General features: G+C 37.9%; 1 protein-coding gene across 1 annotated transcript in view; it reads left to right on the forward strand.

The window, feature by feature from the left end:
* The window catches only part of ADAMTS19 (ADAM metallopeptidase with thrombospondin type 1 motif 19), a 250,022-nt gene that overhangs the window by 32,055 nt on the left and 197,782 nt on the right, over positions 1-20,185 (forward strand). The window contains exon 3 of the mRNA XM_032851974.1: positions 14,587-14,752. Within this exon, the coding sequence (XP_032707865.1) occupies positions 14,587-14,752 (166 nt within the window). The remainder of the gene's footprint in view (positions 1-14,586; positions 14,753-20,185) is intronic.

The raw sequence follows: 20,185 nt of genomic DNA on the forward strand, positions 1-20,185 counted from the left end.
CATGAGTGCAAAACATACACACATCTTCAGTGTAGTAGTTATCCCTTAGCAATAAGAGAAGGGAATTGGTTTTGGGAAGGTGTGCTGGTCCGTTTCAACTGAATCAAGAGATTGTTATATTTTTTTAAAAAATTATCTACAGAACATAAATGTGAACATTTCTTAAATACTGAGAATGGATTCCCGGACACTCTGTTGTCTTGCATATTTCTGAAGGTTTGAAATATTTCCTAATAAAGAATGGTAAATAATTATAAATAAAAGTACTTCCTCTCTCGTTGTCCTATACCAGTCTGTACCAGGTTCTTAATGTACTACTTTTCTTATAATCTGTTACTTCAACTCATCCTAAGTTCTAGACATTTTTTAATTGAACATTCACTTCCATACCTTAAAAACAAAGAAAATAATATGTAAGAATGATGTTGATAAACTAGCAAGCATCCAAGTAAAACGAAAAGAACGAAGGCGGATTTCATATCAGGGATGGTTACGGTAACTGGCCACATACAGAGAAGACATGAGAGTATTTGTCATGTATTTGAAATGTGGAAAGGTGTTAGGAAGTACAGTGAGGACTCATGATTTAACGTGGTGGTGAAGAAGCCTTCTGGACCTTTTTAAGAAATATTTCTGAGCCTTACTGCTGTCCATTAGAGGCCTGGATTGCTTCAGAGCCGTGACTGCCGTCTTAATGATTGAAATGCGTAAGCAGAATATTAAATATTTACCAGAGGTGTTGATGAATGATTTCTTCTCTGGTTGGAATTTGGAACAAAGTGACCCCTAATTTCTGGTTTGGATACATTCTTGTTTAGAGATGTCTTTCTACAACGTGATGCATGGGTATGATATTCCTGATGTGGTCTGGTGTGTGCAGAGTGCTTTGGATTTCCTGGTTTTTGCCAGATTTTTTCAGCTCCTCAGGTGTATGACCTCTTAAGTCAGCCTGATATTACCGTAGCTTTTTGAGCCCATGTACTCATTGTTGGGACAAAAGAGAGAGTAGAGAAAGGTGGGGAAGAAGGAGGCTCAGTTGTGTTCTTTCAATACTACCTAGTCACACATTGGTATTCGGGGATCGTGAAGTTAAGAAACAGGCCATGTAAGGAAGAACTTTGTTGGCACAAGATTTATTTTTTCCTCTAAGTGGGTAAAACACCAATATAATTTCTTGGAAATTACCTAATGCCATTCAAAATGGGAATAAGGGGAGAATATTTGAATTATCCAAGGGTCCTAAATAGAAAAGTAATAACACTTTCTGCATACGTGCATGCAAAATGAGAAAGAAGACTTAAAATCGACAATAAGGAAACTCCTTATTTACAGATCTTCCTTGATTGATGATGGGTTTGCCTCCCTATAAACCCATCACAAATTGAAAACACTGTAAGTTAAAAATGCATTCACTTCATCTAACCTACAGAACACCATCCCTCAGCCTAGCCTACCTTGAATGTGTTCAGAACACTTAATTTAGCCTACAGTTGGGCAAAATCATCCAGCACAAAATAATATAGTACTGTCTATCTTATGTCATTTATTGAATACTGTAGTGAAAGTGAAAAACAGAATGGTTCAATGGGTACAGGATGGTTGTAGGAAGCGAGTCAGTTGCTTACCTGCTGCCCAGACTCACGAAAGAGGATTCTGTGCATGTCACCAGCCCAGGAAAAGATCCAAAGTTAGGAATCTTTTATTAAAGATTTTATTTATTTATTTGAGACAGATGCAAGTGAGAGAGAGAGCCCATTAGGCATAGGGGCAGAGGGAGAAAGAGAAGCAGGCTCTCCACTGAGCACGAAGCCGATAGAAGACTTGATCTCAGGACGCGGAGATGATGACCTGAGCCAAAGGCAGACACTTAATCAACTGAGCCAACCAAGCACCCCCAGATTCAGATTCTGAAGTATGGTTTCTACTGAACATGCATGGCTTTTTACCATCGTCAGGTTGTGTTCTTATAAGTCAACCCCGTTGTAATTGGGGGATTGTCTGTATTAGCAAAGATGCTTAAGACTGGCTGTTTTAACACATTTGGTTCCCTGCTGTATTTGCTGCTTCTGGGCACATCCGCTGACCCGTAGTATGCACTCAGTAAATAATGTCAAGTAAATTAGTTATTTTGACCTTTAGTTATTTGACCTTTAGTTGAATCCGGAAAAGAAGTTGCAACACATTTTCCATGTCTCCTAGTACCAGTGCTATGGCCCTTGACGAGTTTGCTCCACTGATCTTGTTTCCATGGTGAAGTGAGTTCGCATCGACTCCCTAGGGGTATGTAGGAGGTTGGCAATGGCTCTGTTAATTGTGAGGTCACCAGTAAGACCTGGCAGTGAGGAGTACTTCCCCACATCGCAGCTGTGCAGCTTCCTCAGTGGTCTCATTCAGTTCCACTGGAAGCACATAACTGGGCTGGAATTGCGTGAGATAAGTGCTGTAGGGGCTCATCACCATGGTGAGTGGCTCTGCAGAGTCACCGAGTGACTAACCCTTTAAGGACGAGATGTGCAACAGAACAGGCACCCACCCGCTCGTGAAGTGTTGGGGCGAGCAGTGAGCTGGAAGCCAATTGTTAAAAAAGCACATCGGGCAAGCAGGGTTAGTTAAGAAACTGAAATTCTTCTTGTGACTCAAGAAAATGGAACACGTAAAATTCTCGGACTTGCTGCAAAACAAAAGTCACGTTTTGTTAGGACTTTGGAGAACCCTGGTTGATGTAGGCACCAGTTCTTCTGCTTGGTTTTTGCTGTTGAATTCAACAGAAGCATGAGCCCGTGTATTTGATCATCTTGTTTAGGACTAGTGAAATTTTAACCCAAGCAGTGTGGGTTGGAGTGAACTGGTCAGAGTGAACTGAATAAGAGCTTATTCCTGCCTTTTGTTTTTTTTAAGCCACTTCTAGAAAGAGTTCATTCTTGTTTTAAAAAATCGACTAGATCCTACTTTTTCGAAGGGCCAGTGAGGCCCTTCCTTTGCTGATTCCTTCTCTCTTTCTTAATGTTGGGGTCCTCTGCGTTTGGTTGTAGCCTCTCTTTTACTCTTTCTCTACACTCCCTTTCTGGATAACATCACTCTTCCCTGCGGATTGAAAGATTATCTTTTGGTTGGCGGCTACCAGACATATGTCTCCAGCTCAAAACTGCACTAAGCTCCATATTCCAACTGTCCACTTGATTTCTCCACTTGGATATTTCACAGATACATCAAACCTAATAAGGTCCTTTGATTTACATCTCAGTCACAGACCTTATCTCCCCTGCTGGTGTACTTAAGCTAGAAACCTTGAAGTCATCCTGAATTCTCTGCGCTACTGTCGCTCCATGTCCCAGTATCTAAACCATTAACAAATTGGAGTGGTCACCCTCCGTACGAGTATCTAAAATCAATCTCAAATGTGTTTCCTTTTCTCCACATCCTTAGCTCAGCCACTGTGCGTTCCCCCTTTGGTCTTCTTCGTCACCATAGGCTTGCTCTTTAATCGTTATAGCTCACTTCAGACTGGTCTCCCTCATTCTCCTCTCATCACTCTGTACTCTGTTTTCCAAAAACAAAACAAGAGTTACTTTCTTCGAAATTTCTTTTGGATTATGCCATCCATTATTGGTTGCTTCCGGTTACATTTCCAATAAAATCTCCATGTCTTCTTGTGATCTTCAGAGCTCTCCATGAATCATGTCCTGCCAATGCTTCTGTTCTGTTTTTGCTACTCTTCTTATTTGTCTGTGACTCCTGCCACTGCCTCAGTCTCCGTGTCGATCCTTTCATGCTGTCCTCGCTCATCGATAGGTCTTCCTCACTGATAGACTTTACACCAGTGCCGCCATTATTAATTGCTTTAATTACAGCAGTGCCCTCTCCCAACAAGTCTTATCCCTCCATTTAAACCTCTATTTTAAACTATAGTATAATCTAAGTCACATTTATACACTGTTTGTAAAGTTAATACTTATAAAATTGGGGTGGAAAAAATAAACTATCTTGCTCTCTCTTTTTTGTGCTTGATTTCTGCCTTCTGGGAGCAAGCGCATTTCTTTTAGTACTTCCCTTGCCTCTGTCTTGCAAAGGAATACTGTTACATTAATTATCCTTTGGTTTTCATTTTTAAAATAAACTTTACTGTGGCATAACTATATATAGAACACAAACTTATGTTGTAATAAATAATAATTAAAAGGTATAAATAATAATTAAAAGGTATATATTTTTGTAAACAGAAAGTCAATCTGTTGAGTTTCTCCCAACTCAACTCTGTTGAGTTCCTCCTGTTGTCTACTCCAGGGCCATAGTCTTGATATACAGAATCCTCTGCCAAATATACCAGTCTTCTCTTGCCTCTAGGCTTTTTGATATGGCTGGCTCCTTCTTTGGATCTTGCCTCCGACGCTCACTCCTCAGACAGTTCTTAGTGGGCCACCTCATCTCAATCTCCATTCTATTTCTCTCAGATCTTTGTTTGTTTCTTCAATGATACTTTTCACTATTTCTAATTCCTTAAATATATTTGTCTGGATACCTGATTTTTCTGTCTTTCTCCCTGATATATATAAGGACCGTGAAGATAGGAATTAAAATCTCTTTTCATTTTTGAAGCATTAGTGCCTGCATGCTGTCATGTAGCAGGTTTTCAATAGGTACATTTGTAACATGTAATCATCAGGAAGATACAGTAGGACACAATAACTTTTGGCTAGACTGGTTGATAAACTTAGAAGTAGATTTAAAACTGAATTTTCTGCCTATTTCTCAACTCATGTTTTTGCACATTTAAAGACTCCATAAAAATCCTGAGGGATGGGACACCTGGGTGGCTCAGTCATGTAGGCATCCAACTTTTGATTTTGGCTTAGGTCATAATATCAGGGTCATGAGATCGAGCCCCATGTCTGATTCCATGCTCAGTGAGGAGTCTGCTTGGGATTCTGTCTCTCCCTCTGCCCCTCCCCACAATGCGTTCTCTATAAAATAAATAAATCAATGTTTTCTAAAAAATCCTAAAAGAGTAAATTAAAAATCATTCTAAGCAATGAGAGATTACAGTAAAGTGAATGGATATTAGAGAGCATATGAAAATCAAATCAATGCCTTTTTTTGATTTGAGCAAAAAATAGACTATAAAATGAGAAATGAGACAACCATCCTAATAACAAAAAGTCAGTAATTTTGGATACTGAATGTTAGGATGGAGAACTTATTTTCCACTTTACACGTGCTTGCCACTTTTCACATCTTCAACATAGTTACAGCTTCTCTTTATAATTATACTTGTGATGTTGCTTATCTATAATGGAGTTAAAAAGGAACATTTTGAAGTTGTTTTAAAATGCATCTCTCTGTCAAATGCTCGTGAAAAGTTAGAGGAGGCCAATGGTTTTCAAAAAAATGGGAGAGAAACCATATTTTTTTCATTGGTAAGAGTGACATGTATTCCTGAGTAATTATTATGGAGATAAAATAAGACTGTTGAAAGAACATAGCACAGAAGGTCATCATGAAGCATCCCTGGTAAAATCTCTAGCCAGTGTCCAAGAGAAGATACATAGTCTAAAAACCACAGGAGGATTTCATCAGGGTTTATTTTTGAATATGTATCAGATAAGTGATAGTCATGGAATGCCCCTGAGTTCCTTTCCAGTCATCATTTTCCCAGGAATCTCTGCACTCCAGGCATTCCAACCTTGCTTTTCCTTACATGCTAAGCTGGTCCCCTCTCAGGGTCTTTGTTTCTCCTTCTGCCTAGAATGTTTTCCCTCCTACTTGCCCTGGCCAACTCTCAGATCTCTGCTCAGATGTCACTTCACCCAAAAGACCTTCCCCTCATCACTCTCTAATCCTTGAAATACTTGGCACCTGAATTCATATTGTACACATAGAACTTTTCACTGAGTAAACAGGACTCAGAGGATGCTGTCATGAAACTGGGGGCTTATTCCCCCTGGGCTTCTTTCTGGTGTTGTTCACACTTAGGTTGTGAGAAGTCGCTTGGTAAATTTAGTCACAAAAAGTCTCTGGTAGTTAAAATATTTATCCTCTAATCATCAAACCCTCCAAATTTCCATAGAGTTAGTCTCTCTGCCACATGCCTTCCACATTCAGGCTTGCTTAGAGCTACTTGCTTGCAGTGAAGAAGGGGGAAGGAAGTCAGAGTCCTTGCTGTTTCCACGCCCAGGGCTTCCATTTCTCCTGCTCAGTGCCCTGAGCGTTCTCTGGCTCCTTGAGGGCAGAATCTGTACAGGAAGGAGGAGTATGTTTGGGTGACTAGTGATGTCATGGCTTGGTGACAGAGTCATGGCATGGTAATTGTGTGATGGGATAGTGGTATTGAGCATTATGTTTGATAGGTGCTTAAAATGGTGACTCTGTATCTCTCATGGGCCACACTTATGAGTTCTTGGGAGGCTGTCCTCTTCAGAGATACCCTTCAGTCTCTTGGGGTTTCACAGTTGTCTTTTAAAGAGGGCTGGTTTGTCTTCTCTAGTTGGTCACTTTCAGTGCCTGCCTTGTCCCTTAGGTATGTGAGGGGATACTTCCAGGCTATATTTGAAACTGTGTGTGTGTGTGTGTGTGTATGTGTGTGTGTGTGTGTGAAATAGAACACAGTCATAAATGAGTGTCTAAACTATCAAGGTAAAGCTTATTAACAGTGATAGAGCAATTGTATGTGTAGCTTTGACTCAGTCAAATAAATAGCAAATTGTATCCCTTCCTGGAGTGTGGGTAAATTGGTGACAGGTCTGGCCAGCCTGGACCATCACTGCTGTCCCCGACCTCTGGCTGTATGAAGTCAATCCTCATTTATTCAACAGACGGTCAAATGAAAGAATAGCTAATAAATTATGATATGTTTAGAGGGTACACTGTTATTCAGCAATTAAAAACAAGGCTTATAAAGATTATTTAATGACATTAAGAAACAAAGTAGCATTGAAGCTATTCTTAAATGGAAAAGTAAAGTAGAATATAAAACTTGAACAAATGTGTGCATGTGGGGGCGTCTGGATGGCTCAGTGGGTTAAGCCTCTGCCTTTGGCTCAGGTCATGATCTCAGGGTTCTGGGATTGAGCCCCACATCGGCCTCTCTGCTCAGCAGGGAGCCTGATTCCCCCTCTCTCTCTGCCTACTTGTGATCTGTCTCCCTCTGTCAAATAAATAAAACCTTTAAAAAAAATGTGTGCATGTGTAGAGACACACATGCACACACACACGGGTACATACCCACATATCTACTTGTGTGTCTTTGTGTATGTTAATAGACTAGGAATAAATATACACGTACCTGTGTAATCATCCTGTATGATACGGGATTTGGGATCATGATTTGCTTTTTTTAAATTATATCTTTTAAGTGTCCTGCTATTAAACGTTCTGGTTTTATGATCTGGAGACATTTTAAGGAAGAAAGTAGAAAAGAGAATTGTGAAACAAAGGAAGAAGGAAAGAAGCACTCAGTCCTTGAATGTTCTCCCAAATCAGTCTTGGGCGAGTGACTGGGTTCATAGCACTGAGGGGGGTCTGGGAGTGAAACCCTCAGCCCTCTCAGAAACCCATTTTGCCTTCGGCACCTAATGTGTCTCATCATATAAAACAGTCCGCTCAGGATAAAGTTCAGAGACTAACACAGTATTTTTGTCTTCTGCTTTGTGAGGGATGGGACCTGGCCTTGCTGTTGATATCAAATTTTGGACCTCTACCATTCGTGAGGTGTTGTGCCTGACCTCAAATCCTCAGTGCAAAATTTTTTAAAGATGAGAGTTATTTGGAATAACAGTGATATGGCCTCAGATGGCCTCACAAAGGCACTCTTTGGTTTGAATCCTGTCTTCACCACATACTGATTTGTGACCTTAGGACACATCAAATCTTTTTGAAACTCACTTTTTTCAACTATGAAACTAATGAACTTAGCCTACATGGCACAAGCTTGCTGGTTGATTAAGTGAAAACATATATACACAGTGTCTGGCACTCAGGCATATTATTTTCTTACATTATTGTTTCCTTGTAAATATTTTAGAAGAAGTGTAGAGAAAAAGACTCTATATTTTCTTTAGCCTAGGTAACTAGAGATTAGTTTGAGGAATGAACAGAGATACACATTCAGAGAGAGGCATTGGTGTGGGAGAAGGAGCACACATCTGAAGTGAGGGGATGAGAAGTGAACAGGGAGGAGCACAGATCTCAATGAAGTAGTGGGCTGAGAGGGGGATTGGGGATTTTGGTATTGGCTCCATAGAGGGTGTTATAAAACCTTTGGGAGGGATTACTGCAGACAGCAGTTGCTGACCAAAGACCTGCTTTGGAATGAGGAACATGACCAGTTTAAGGAAACAGAAACAGTTGCTAGAGAAGAGAGCAAGAGCAATGTAATATTCCTGGAGAAGAAAAGTGGTCAAGGGCCAAATGCCTCAGGGAGGAGAACAAAGGACAGGAAGTGGTGGGCGGCCTTAGAACAATTTCCAGAGTTCAGTGAGGGAAAGGAAAATGCAGGTAGCACGCAAATTTAGAGTGATGTGTTAAAACCAAAAACAAATTTGGAAACTGGGAGTATTAGATTCCAGCACTGATAGTCGAATGAACTTTCTGTGTGATTCTAAGCAAGTTATGCCACATTTCTAAGTCTCGGTTTTCTTGATTTTAAACTCTGTTGATGGCCCAGTGATTTCTAGGTTTGCGTCTACCCTCATAGGTTCAGGATACTTTCTGAAGCCCTTTGGCAAAGAAAGAAAACAGAATAATGTTAACAGTGTGGTCTCATGAAAGCTTTTTCTAAAGATGGAACTTGGGCTCACAAGGAAGGCAATGCTGGGAAAGCCGGAGGGGAGAAATTGAATAGTAATTTCCCCTCAGATGGAGTTTACAGGTAGAGTAGATGGAATAGATAGTCTCGAGCATTGAATGGATATGTTTTCTTTTTATCTCAAAAAGGAAGAGTATGTTAAGGTAAAAGCTACATTCCTTGAGCACCTGCTGTATACTAGGCCTTATGTGTTCAAGGCAGGAAGTTGAGCTCTGTGCCCAAAGCCTTGCCCCAAATAGCTCATGGTCTGATCAGGGACACACAACAACCATGACTATAGTAGACTGATTAGTGTAATAACAGGAAAGGTACAGTGTAGAAGTGGATCAGGGAGGCACTGGTTACTTTGGAGAGAGGGTCTGGTTGGCTTGTTTTTGAAGAAATAATCAAGAATGACTTTCTTGAAAGAGAAACCAGCATGTGCAATGTACCAAGATGTGATCATACAACTAAAAGTTATTCTGAAATATGTTAAAATATGAAATTTGTTCACACAATTAAAATGTGTTTGTTGGGGGCACTGGGTGGCTCAGTCGGTTAAGCCTCTGCCTTCAGCTCAGGTCATGATCTCAGGGTCCTGGGATTGAGCCCACATCAGGCTCCCTGCTCACTGGGGAGCCTGCTTCTATCTCTGCCTGCTGGTCTCCCTGCTTCTGAGCTCTCTCTGTCAAATAAATAAACAAAATCTTTAAAAATGTGTTTGTTGTGGTTATATATAAAGTTTAAGTAGTAAAAATAAAACTGAAGAGGTAGGCAAGAGTTTATCATGACCTTACACTTTATATATCTTCACAAAGGATTTAGAATTTCCCCCTGTGGGCGTAAAGGGGAAACATCAAAAGGGTCAAGTCAGGAATAGTTCAGCATTTTAAGACAATAGGTTATATAGGGTGTCAGAAGTGTATTTTCATAGACTTGCTTGTGTGTATTGAATACACAAATGCATGCAAAATCACTGCTATTTATAGTATTATTGAAAATGATGTCTTTTGAATAAAGCATCAAACAAACTTACAGTATTATAATTTACATCAAGCCCTATATTATGGTTACACTCTGAACTAAATAATGCTTTATATACTTTATTTACTTAATGAGATGTATACTGTAACATTACTATACAAAAGAATACTCAAATAAAGCCAAATGTACATTGCTCGGTTCATGTAGAGCATTAGCCATGTGTCTACAATATTTTCATAAGCATCTCAAGATGCCAGATCTTTTCACAACTTCTGTAATTGCTGTGTAGAAACAAAACATTTGGGCTTCTTCTAGAGCCTCACTAATTCTCTGATATACCTGTGGTCAGACAAGAGAGTAATCATCCTCAGATTGATTGACTTCAGGACATTGACTTTCCTATCAAGAATTTCATCATTTGATGTTTTCAATTATGTGGGTTCATCTTGTTTTTATGCTACATTTTCCCATCTCTCTACTCAAAGCAGGCATCTTCTTAACTCCTAGCTAGACTCCACGTCCTCTTTGCCTTTGCTCATAACATCTCCTCTCATGGGAACAGCTTTGCCCTCATTGTATCCAGATTCTGCTATCCCTCAAGACACTTCGGATATCCTGAAATTATAATGATCTAACACATTCCTCATGTCTTTTAGCACTTATGCTATGGAGTTCTTATGATATGCTACGTATTTTTAAAATAGGACATTATCAAAGACTGACAATATGCAGTTTGAGCCTCAGATAAATATCTTCAGCCAACCCATTGAAAGCTGACCCAGAAAACCAAGGTTCTGGAAAATAGTTTTCCAGAGAGAATCCGGGAAGAATGAAGAAAACATCTGAGGTAACTATGGTAGTGTTTCAGTTCTGTGAGGGAATGGGCAGTGAGGTGGTGGAAGTAAAGTACCCTGTCAGTAAAGAGGGGAACAAGAGTGGAGAGTGCCATGTTGTTTTCCAATTTTTAAGTCACTTATAAAAATTTTATATATTTATTTATGAGAGAGAAAGAGAGTACGGGAAGGACAGAGAAAGAGGAAGAGAGAGAGAGGATCTCAAGCAGACTTCCACTGAGAGTGGAGCTGGAGGTCTCAGGGCTCGATCTCACTACCCTGAGATCATGACCTGAGCCAACACTGAGAGTCCAGTGCTTAGCTGACTGAGCCACCCAGATGTCCATAAGTCATTTTTAAGTTATGTTTGCATTAGAGTTTTAGGATCTATTTAAAAGACCATAATTAACTTGAATTTGAAAACATGAAATATTTATATTGGTTAATTGGAGCACTTCACCAACAGTATATATGGCACATTCATCAAATCAAATTTTCTGTGCTTAGAATTTAGTGACAGTTCCAGTGCACCTACATGAAGATCATTTTCTTTGTTGTCTTAATAAAGCACAGAGGCAACTAAATAGAGAAATAAAATGTCAGAACTAATAAAAAAAAAAAGAAACGAATGGTAACATATTAATGTAATTGAGGGTAAATTTGCAAAATACTGAAATTCTTGCTAAATTGTTAAATCAAAGAATAACATTCAACGGCAAAAGAACAGATGCCACCATATGAGAATATGCACATGATAACAGAAATAAGGTAGGGAACACCTGTTAAACTTAATTTCATTTCCAAATTTTGTGTGAAATGTCTCCAAACATTTAAAATCATTTTGAAAAATCTAAATAAGAGCAATCTGGGAGAAAATTGCTTATAAGTCTTGCATTTATTTTAGATGGTGTGCTGTATGATATTCATTCACATTCTCTTTTCTTTCCTTCTGAAACTTAAAGGACAATGTTTGCACTAACGTGAATGCTGACAGATTATTGACCCTTGTGCGCAGGGACCCTTGTGCACAGAGGTTAATGGGAAACATGAGGCTTTCATGGTGACACCGAAGACCTCAAGTCTTTCTGTAGTTCTGCTTTAATATAAGGAATTATCTTGAAAGATACTGCCCGAAGCTAGAGCACTTTCCTTTCTTTAGGATAGTATTCTGGTCTCAGATGTAAAACCCTTCCCTGAAGAAAGGATGCTAATCACTTAGTGCTAACTTTGCCCCAGAGTGAGCTGAGTCGGGCACACTGTAGTCAGACAGTAAATATGTATTGAATGTGAGTCACCATTTATAATTATTCCAATATTTTTTTCCTTTTCAAAAATGGCTTCTTGTTTTTAAAAATGTCTGCAGATAAAGTTCTAACACAACAAATAATTACTAGGAAGTGGTTTCCAAATCCTAACTTAAAAAAAAATTTATTTCAGAAAATATTTAGTATGGTCCTATGGGAATACAAAGGTGGATCAGTTTTGATTCTTTGGACTCCTGAGGTCACCACTTCATACTCAAATTTTTGGGTGCTTTGATTTCTTGTGGTTATTCTAATTAATAAAATAAAAATCATGGTGAGCATTTATTGAGTGGTTACACAGTATCACACCCTATGATAAGAGCATTACATGTGCTTGTCAAAAGTCAATGTTCTGCACAGTCCTACAGTTGTGTAGATTAAGTCACTGTATCTTTCTCAAAGTTGCTTAGTAGTAGGTTATGAATCCAAATAATCTTCAGTCCACAATCTGTTTTTGGAGTCATTAAATTTTGTATGTTGGTATGCAATTCAATTTTATTTGGTTTATTTTTTTTAGATTATTTATTTATGTATATGACAAAGAGAGAGACAGTGAGAGAGGGAACACAAGCTGAGGAAGAGGGACAGAGAGAACAGGCTTCCCGTGGAGCAGGAACCCCGATATGGGGCTCAATCCCAGGACCCTGGGATCATGACCTGAGCCGAAGGCAGATGTTTAACAACTGAGCCACCCAGGTGCCCTTTGGTTTATTGTTCTAAATACAACTATACTTATAACCTTTTGAAAGAATGTATCAGGTTATAAATTTGTGATTTAAGGAAACTGAGCATATTTGTTTGAGATGTTCTTACTGAGCATCATAAAACTTATTATTTTCATCATCAGCCACACTGTCAGTTGTATTAGTGACCTTCAATACTGACTGAACCTCAGAAGCATACTGATACATGAGATAAGAGTAACATATTTTTGTATTTTCACAGTGTGCATCAGTGATACATACTGTGATACCATCCACTCTCAATCCCTGTGTAGATGTACAACATCTTAATGATTATTACTTCGAGTTTTAAATATTTACTGTCCTTTTTTCTATCAAGGGAATATTTTTTTTGGCTTTATTGTAATTACTTCAAAATTCATTCTAGTTTTACATCGGAGACAATGAACACATGTGTGGAAAACAATTCATTGGAATTCATATTAAAAATCACCCCCAAAATGGCACAAGTATATAATACCTACCTGTTATATTTTACAAGAATTGTCACAGTAAATCTTTTCTCCATTATCCCCACCCCCAGTGTGTGTGTGTGTGTGTGTGTGTGTGTGTGTCTATGAAAGACAAGGAGAGGGAGAAACAGAAGGGGACAACAGACAGAGGCGATGGAACTGTTATTCTAGTACTTGAGAATTTTATTAGTGTTACAAAAATTCAGTTAAAAAAGTGATGAGTATTTTTAGATTTATTCTTAAGATATTTTGTAACATTGATTCAATATAGAATAAAATGAGATGGCATATTGGCAATCATCTAGTCTTTCTGGAGAGAAGATATAATACACTTCAATGATTAAAACAAAAGAAAAATCCCTTCTGTACTTTTTAGGAAAACACACCTCTTTTTAGTATAGATTTAATTTTTCTTAAATTCTGTATAGAAGAATTATTGTATCTGAAGAAGTAAGTATATTATTACTATTCCAGTTGTATGTGGATCAAATTAAAGTCAACTATACATAGTTTTTATGTAATTCAAAACAGAATGAAGAACTTTGATAGTAGACTGGGTATGAAAAATGCAGTTTAAGGGATTATTTCTTCAAAAACGTTGGCTAAAGAGTTAACAGAATAGTCAAGTATATGTATTATATATATTTTATACATGTAATATATACATCACTGCAGAATAAAATAATAAAAATCAAAAAGTTCAAGTTACATGTCTCTGTGGAATATTTTCCTAGTTATAATATAAATTTATGTTTTAAAAAAGGAAGGAAAGAAATGACAAGGCTTAGCCTCAATATAATAAAAGGATACCTACTTGTTATAAGTTCTTTTTATTGATAATAACCGTATTTTACAGTTTTTAGCTCTCTGTCTACAATTGGCTAAGTTTAAAAACATGGCATTATATGACTTGAAACATGCTTGTGTAAATGATGATTCATTGTTTTCATTTCATTTCATTTTCATTTCATTCCATTCATTTTTTTCTGTACTTTACTGAGCAAAGGTTTTAAAAATGTTTAGTACATGGTTTCAGGAGTATTTTATATAATAATTTCAATGCAATGTCACCTGCCTTTGGTTTGACATGTTACATGAATCACTTTATTAAATAATGATTGTCGAGAAATTGGACTATGTGGTACATGCAATTAAAAACCGTATTGGTCTTCTATACATGCCTACATGTAAGTGACCCCATGGGTCTCCCAAAGTGAGCCTTTAACCATTCTAGAATTTTTACTGTGCATCTGTTGCTGGCATCTAGCCTCCCACCCACAGTCTAAGTCTAACTAAATGAAGATTATGCTAGTGCAATGAAGTGCACTAAAATGGGAAGACAGTTACCTCTTAGTGGCGTTGCTGAAAAAGCTTCACTAGAACGTATGCATATATGTGAAAGAAAATAGAGTGTGTGTGAGTAGGAGAGCCTAGAAAGAAATTTATCCAAATAGTATTTCTTACGTATCTTTTTATGTTATATATTTCCAGATGGGATTTATACAGCTCAATGAGGACTTCATATTTATTGAACCACTCAATGATACAATGGCCATAACGGGGCACCCACACCGTGTATATAGGCAGAAAAGGTCCGTGGAGGAAAAAGTCACAGAGAAGTCAGCTCCTCACAGTCATTACTGTGGTATCATTTCAGGTAATGCCTTCTCCTGGAAGGGCTTCACAAATATGCAATGTGAGAAGAATATATTAAGATTTTTTTCTCTTCCCTTTCTTTCTGTCTGTTCGTCTGTCCATCCCTCCATATACTAGTTTTATACTTTTCTCAAAATGTGGAATCTCTTCTGGTCAATAACAATTAAATATATTGATTTTACACTTCTCTTTTAGTCTTCTGCAAAGTGCCACATTTTAGTATCAAAAGATGGAACTCCAGAGGGACTTCAGAGATTAATATGTAACATGCCCTATATCTCTTTCGAACTGTGGAATGTTTCTCGTGGTGTACTGTTTACCTCACAGGCATAGACATGACATCAAGAGAATTCCTGATCTCCTGAAACTGAATACTGTGAGCTCATGGCCTTATTTTAGTCCACCTCTTTGAGCCCATCATAGCTATCTTTACTTTGACCTGATGCCTCTTCTACTTCTTCCTTCTTGTTCTTGTTCTTGTTCTCCTTCCCGTTCCCCTCCTCCTCTTCCTCCTCCTTCTTCCTCTTCTTTTAAATTTGGCCCAAGTAAAAATCATCTTGGAGGTTAAAATTAACAGTGTAATAGGGAGAAGAGTAAAGATTTATTTCTTTGAATTTTATTCACAGTATCAGAATACTTTCAATCTGGACATTTCAGAAGCTCATAAACATTTCCGACCATCAAATCCTAGTCTCTGCCAGTTCTGCACAGAGATAAAATGGGGCTGACTGTTTTGTGCACTTTCTTACTTACTTTGGCAGAGATCTCTGTGTTAGCAAGAACGGTAAGGAAAATGGATGATTTCTGTTATGAAAGTAGGATCTGAAAGTAATAGCCAACACTCAGAAAATAATTAGAAGTTAGGAAAAATTGTTAGATATCTAATCCAGACATCTCAGTGAATAGTCACTGATAGGAGAAACATTTCTAGTTAGAATCTGAGGAAACATGAATTTAGTTAGAATTTTGTTGTAAAGACATAAAAAATTGACTTGCAGATTTAAATTAGGTGTCAGTAGAGTGAGGGCCAAGATACCAATTTGAAAGTTGGTTATGGTATTTGAGGCTAGTTTTGGTCTATGACTTGGGACAATTAGTAACATTTACAGCAGGCATAGGTCACTCCTATCATCGCTGGCTTACAGTGTTCAGATTCAGGAAGAATTACACTCTATTTCTGTTTTGGTGTATATATCTCAAATTAATCCGTGATTTCTGTTTTCTTCCATGAAAACTTATGGTATCAGTCTGTATGGCAAGCATCTTCAGAGAGGGTTAAGTAGATCTCTGTGCCCTTCTATTCATTAATTTAGTTAATTTAAGTAAGACATATTCCTCTTCTCTCTTCAAAGAAGTATATAGACACCAAGGAGATAAAACTGCTGAACAGAAGTCATAGTGTTACGACCAAGCCAAAGAAAGTCTCTTGTGTCGACGAATGATAGCAGCAACACCTTGAATTTAGTCCATTTAAGGAAAATGTCTTGTATGAGTTATACTAACAGTCTATGCTGTGTGACTTCCAAATCGGAGTAAGTTCTAGCTGTTCTAACTACCATGAACAGGATGACACAAAGCAGGCTTTGTGTGCCATGGTGCGTAGAAGAAAGATTTCTAGAAAATTCTTAATTTTAATAGGTTTACAAAGCATAAATAAACAGTTACTATTTGGCAAACATTGCTCATGAAGTTTCTTATTGTGTTTATTTTGAAGGCATGACGGTTCGGTATTAATTGACCAAACTATTTGGGTCGGGCACTTGCATGCAAGGAGTATTAAGCTAGCAATTGGGTGATTCACCGAGTTTACCTATTTTCAAATACTTTTTAAATTTAGGTCTAGAATTTTAAAAATGGCTTTAAAAATAGCAATATGTGAAATAAAACATTGATTTACTTATACCAATTTGTCTAATTGTAGCTCTTCCCTTTTTACTTCAGATCAGGCTGATGTGTTAACATATTAAACCCTTGATTCAGCTTTGGATAATGTTGCAGTATTTGCCTTCATGCCGAGGAATGAAAAAGTTTCCTTGTATTCAAATTGGTCCTTGCACTAGTCTCCTTTATCATTTTAATGCCTTCGTATATTATGTTTCTGGGTACTGACTTCATGAATATTTTTTTCTGAACAGAAAACTTTATCCTTTAGGATGACTTTGTTGTGTCCTTCTATAGAAGATAATATAGAGAAGGCACATGAGGTTGAGAGCCAGAGACCCCCCTGGATCCAAGGCATAGCTCTGGTTTCATTCCAGCTCAGTACTCCTTGTCAATTCCCATAAGTTCTATGGGAATTTTATTTTAGTATAGTTGCCACACAATGTTAGATTAGTTCCAAGTGTGCCACATAGTGATTTGACACTCTGTTCATTATTCAGCACTCATGACAGTATTGTAGTTACTTTCTGTCACTACAAAATCAGTACAGTATTATTGACTATATTCCTTATGCTGTACTTTGCATTTATTTTGTAAAGAAGAAGTTGGTACCTCTTAATCCCCTTCCCCTATTATTCCTATTACCCTACACCCTTTTCCTCTGGCAACCACCAGGTCATTCTCTGTATTTATGAGTCTGTTTGTGGGTTTTTTTGTTGTTGTCATTGTTGTTGTTGGTTGTTTGCTGTTATGTTTTATAGATTTCACATATATGTGAAATCATATAGTACTTGTCTTTCTCTGTCTGACTGACTTATCTTAGCATAATGCCCTCTAGGTCCATCTATGTTGTCATACATGGCAAGATCTCATTCTTTTTTATAGCTGAGTGCTAGTCCATTGAATATATATATATAACATCATCTTCATCCATTCATTTTTCCGTGGACACTTTGGTTGCTTCCTTATCTTAGCTATTGTAAATAATGCTACAGTAAGCATAGGGGTGGGTATGTCTTTTCGTTTTCATTTTCCTTGAGTAAATACCTAGCAGTGTAATTATTGGGTGAGGTAGTATTTCTGTTTTTTAAGTTTATGTGGAACCTCCATACCGTTTTCCACTTTCCAAGCTCCATAGCTTCTCTGTTTGTAACACAAGCACTACCAGTCACTTTGCAGAGATACAGAGCTAAATGGTGCAGCTTTTATTCTTAAGAGGAAACCAGTGTATTATTTTAGACAAACTGGTAAGTGAGTAATTATGCTGTAGTATGATAAGGACTCTGACAGGGTCAGTACACAAGAAACCATGCATCTGATATCGGGGCCTGAGCCGCAAAGATCAAGTAAAACTTATCTTGATTACAGACTTACATCTCTGGGAGAAAGGGGAACCGAGTGTGCGGATTCTGATAATAGACTTCGGAGTCTCTGCCTGTGTTCACAAACTTATGCTACCACTTTGTAGCTGTGCGACTTTAGAAAATGGACTTTCTCTCTCAAAAGCTTCATGTACAGTAGACAGAATGGGGATAGCGATATCTGAACCTCAGAGCTCTTGTCAAAATTAAATGAGACTATGTCAGAAGGTGAAACACTCATGTGAAGTTTTTAGTGCCTGTTGTCAGGCAGGGAAGAACATTTCAGGCAAAAGGAGAAATGCGTGCAGAAGTATGAAGGCAGGAGACAGCATCAGCTGAGGGAGCTGAAACCAAATGGCTGCAATATGGACATGAGATACAACTCTGGAAAGGTAGTCATGAACTGGATGATGAGGGACTTCATTATATGTGCTGTGATAAGGATTTTTATAGGGGAGCAAAAAGGTTTAAAGCAGGCAAGTGACATTAATATATATTATATAACATTTTAGTAAAAACTTGTATGTCTAGGGACTCACTGTTGCAAGGAGGTTTGTAAAACTGAAGAACACCGATCAATTTGAGCGGGACATAGAGATCCCCTCTATTCTTAGAGCTAACTTCACCAGAAATGGTTTCCATATGTCATCCTTAACTGTTGTGGAGACTACTGTCACTATATGTAGGGCATTATGGAGAGCACACATTGAGCATTGGTGACCACACATTTTAAAATTTCTTCACTAACAGGAAGCGTGTGCTATCAACTTTGTTGTTTTCATGCATGTGTATGGGTAGAAAATGGTCTCAAGATTCGGGAGATGAAAAACAAGCTTAGCGTAGTTGATGCAGACAATGAAGCCATCAAAGAACGCAACTTAATAAAAAGATTACTTCAATATGCATGATTCATACACAATGGTTAACTTGTATGATGGAGTCTACCACTTAGTTGAGATTGTTAAGAAACATTCTAGGATGTTCCATGTAATCTATTTAAATATAACTTGCAAATAAGGGTGTAGCACACTGGCAGATTAGAGCTAGCACAGCTGCCCCTAGCTGGGGTAATAAAGGAAACAAACTTTTTTCTCTGTTTACCATTTCTTTTTACCATTCTTGCTATAGTTCAGAAGCCCCCCCATTTTATAACTCTCCCCTTGGTTTCTTCTCATCTTATTTTTCTTACATCTCTGTCTCCTCTGTGGGCATATCTTGTTCCATATGTACATCCCCTAAATGTAAGCATTTCCTCGGGTTTCCTCCTTTTCTTTCTGTTTCTTGTACCACACGCTTTCCCAAGGGTGACGTAATCCAAACCCATGCATTCAACCTTGCTTATACACTGATTAGTTCCAATCCCCAGTTAACCTCTCCTGTCAGGTGCGTAGTCACCAGTACTCAGCTATCTCTTAGACACTTCAGACTTACTCAGTCTAAAATGGAACCCATCATCTTCTTTCCCAAATTCCTCTGCTAATATCCTCTGCCTTCTATCTGCCTAGTCACTCAAAAATAAAATCCAAACAACCTCCCACCCACCCACCCCTGCACAAACCAAAACAAATAAAAACAGCAACAAAGGAGAATAATTCTAACAACCTCCCTTTTCTTCCCCTAAGTCTGATTAATTTTACATGTGATGATATCTGCTTTCTAATATTTTGCCTGTCTTTTCATCCTTTGTCTTCCTACTGTTGCATGATTTTCACATACAAGGTCAGTGACGTATCCTTGTAAGAGAGCTGCATATATACTTTCCTCCTATAGTTAGTTTATTTGGTGTTAACCCTGCCAAGACAAGTCTTTTCATCTACTTGTAGGAATACCTCCTACTAAATATTGTAAGTGTATATAACAATATACTAACTGTGCATAGGTTTGTGATTATGATTAGAAAAACTACAAAATTCATGTCTGATTGTCATAGACCTCAAGATACAGATAAAACCAATTTCTTATGTTGTCTTTCATCAAGGTCTTTGGTTTTAATCACTAAATATGGATCCAGTAAGTACACTTCTAACTCTGCGGTCCTGTTGCAGATGGCTACTGTTGTTTTTGTCCTTGAGCATCATCATGTTTCATGGTATAATGCTTTTTTTTTTTTTAAATTATTAAATAGGGCGTGTTTGCATTTGATTTATAACACTTTTGTTACCTTAGTTAACAAATTCTTTCTGATAATTTGG

Source organism: Lontra canadensis, unplaced genomic scaffold (genome assembly GCF_010015895.1).
Source record: "Lontra canadensis isolate GAN:19392208 unplaced genomic scaffold, GSC_riverotter_1.0 scaffold5, whole genome shotgun sequence".
Taxonomy (NCBI): Eukaryota; Metazoa; Chordata; class Mammalia; order Carnivora; family Mustelidae; genus Lontra; species Lontra canadensis.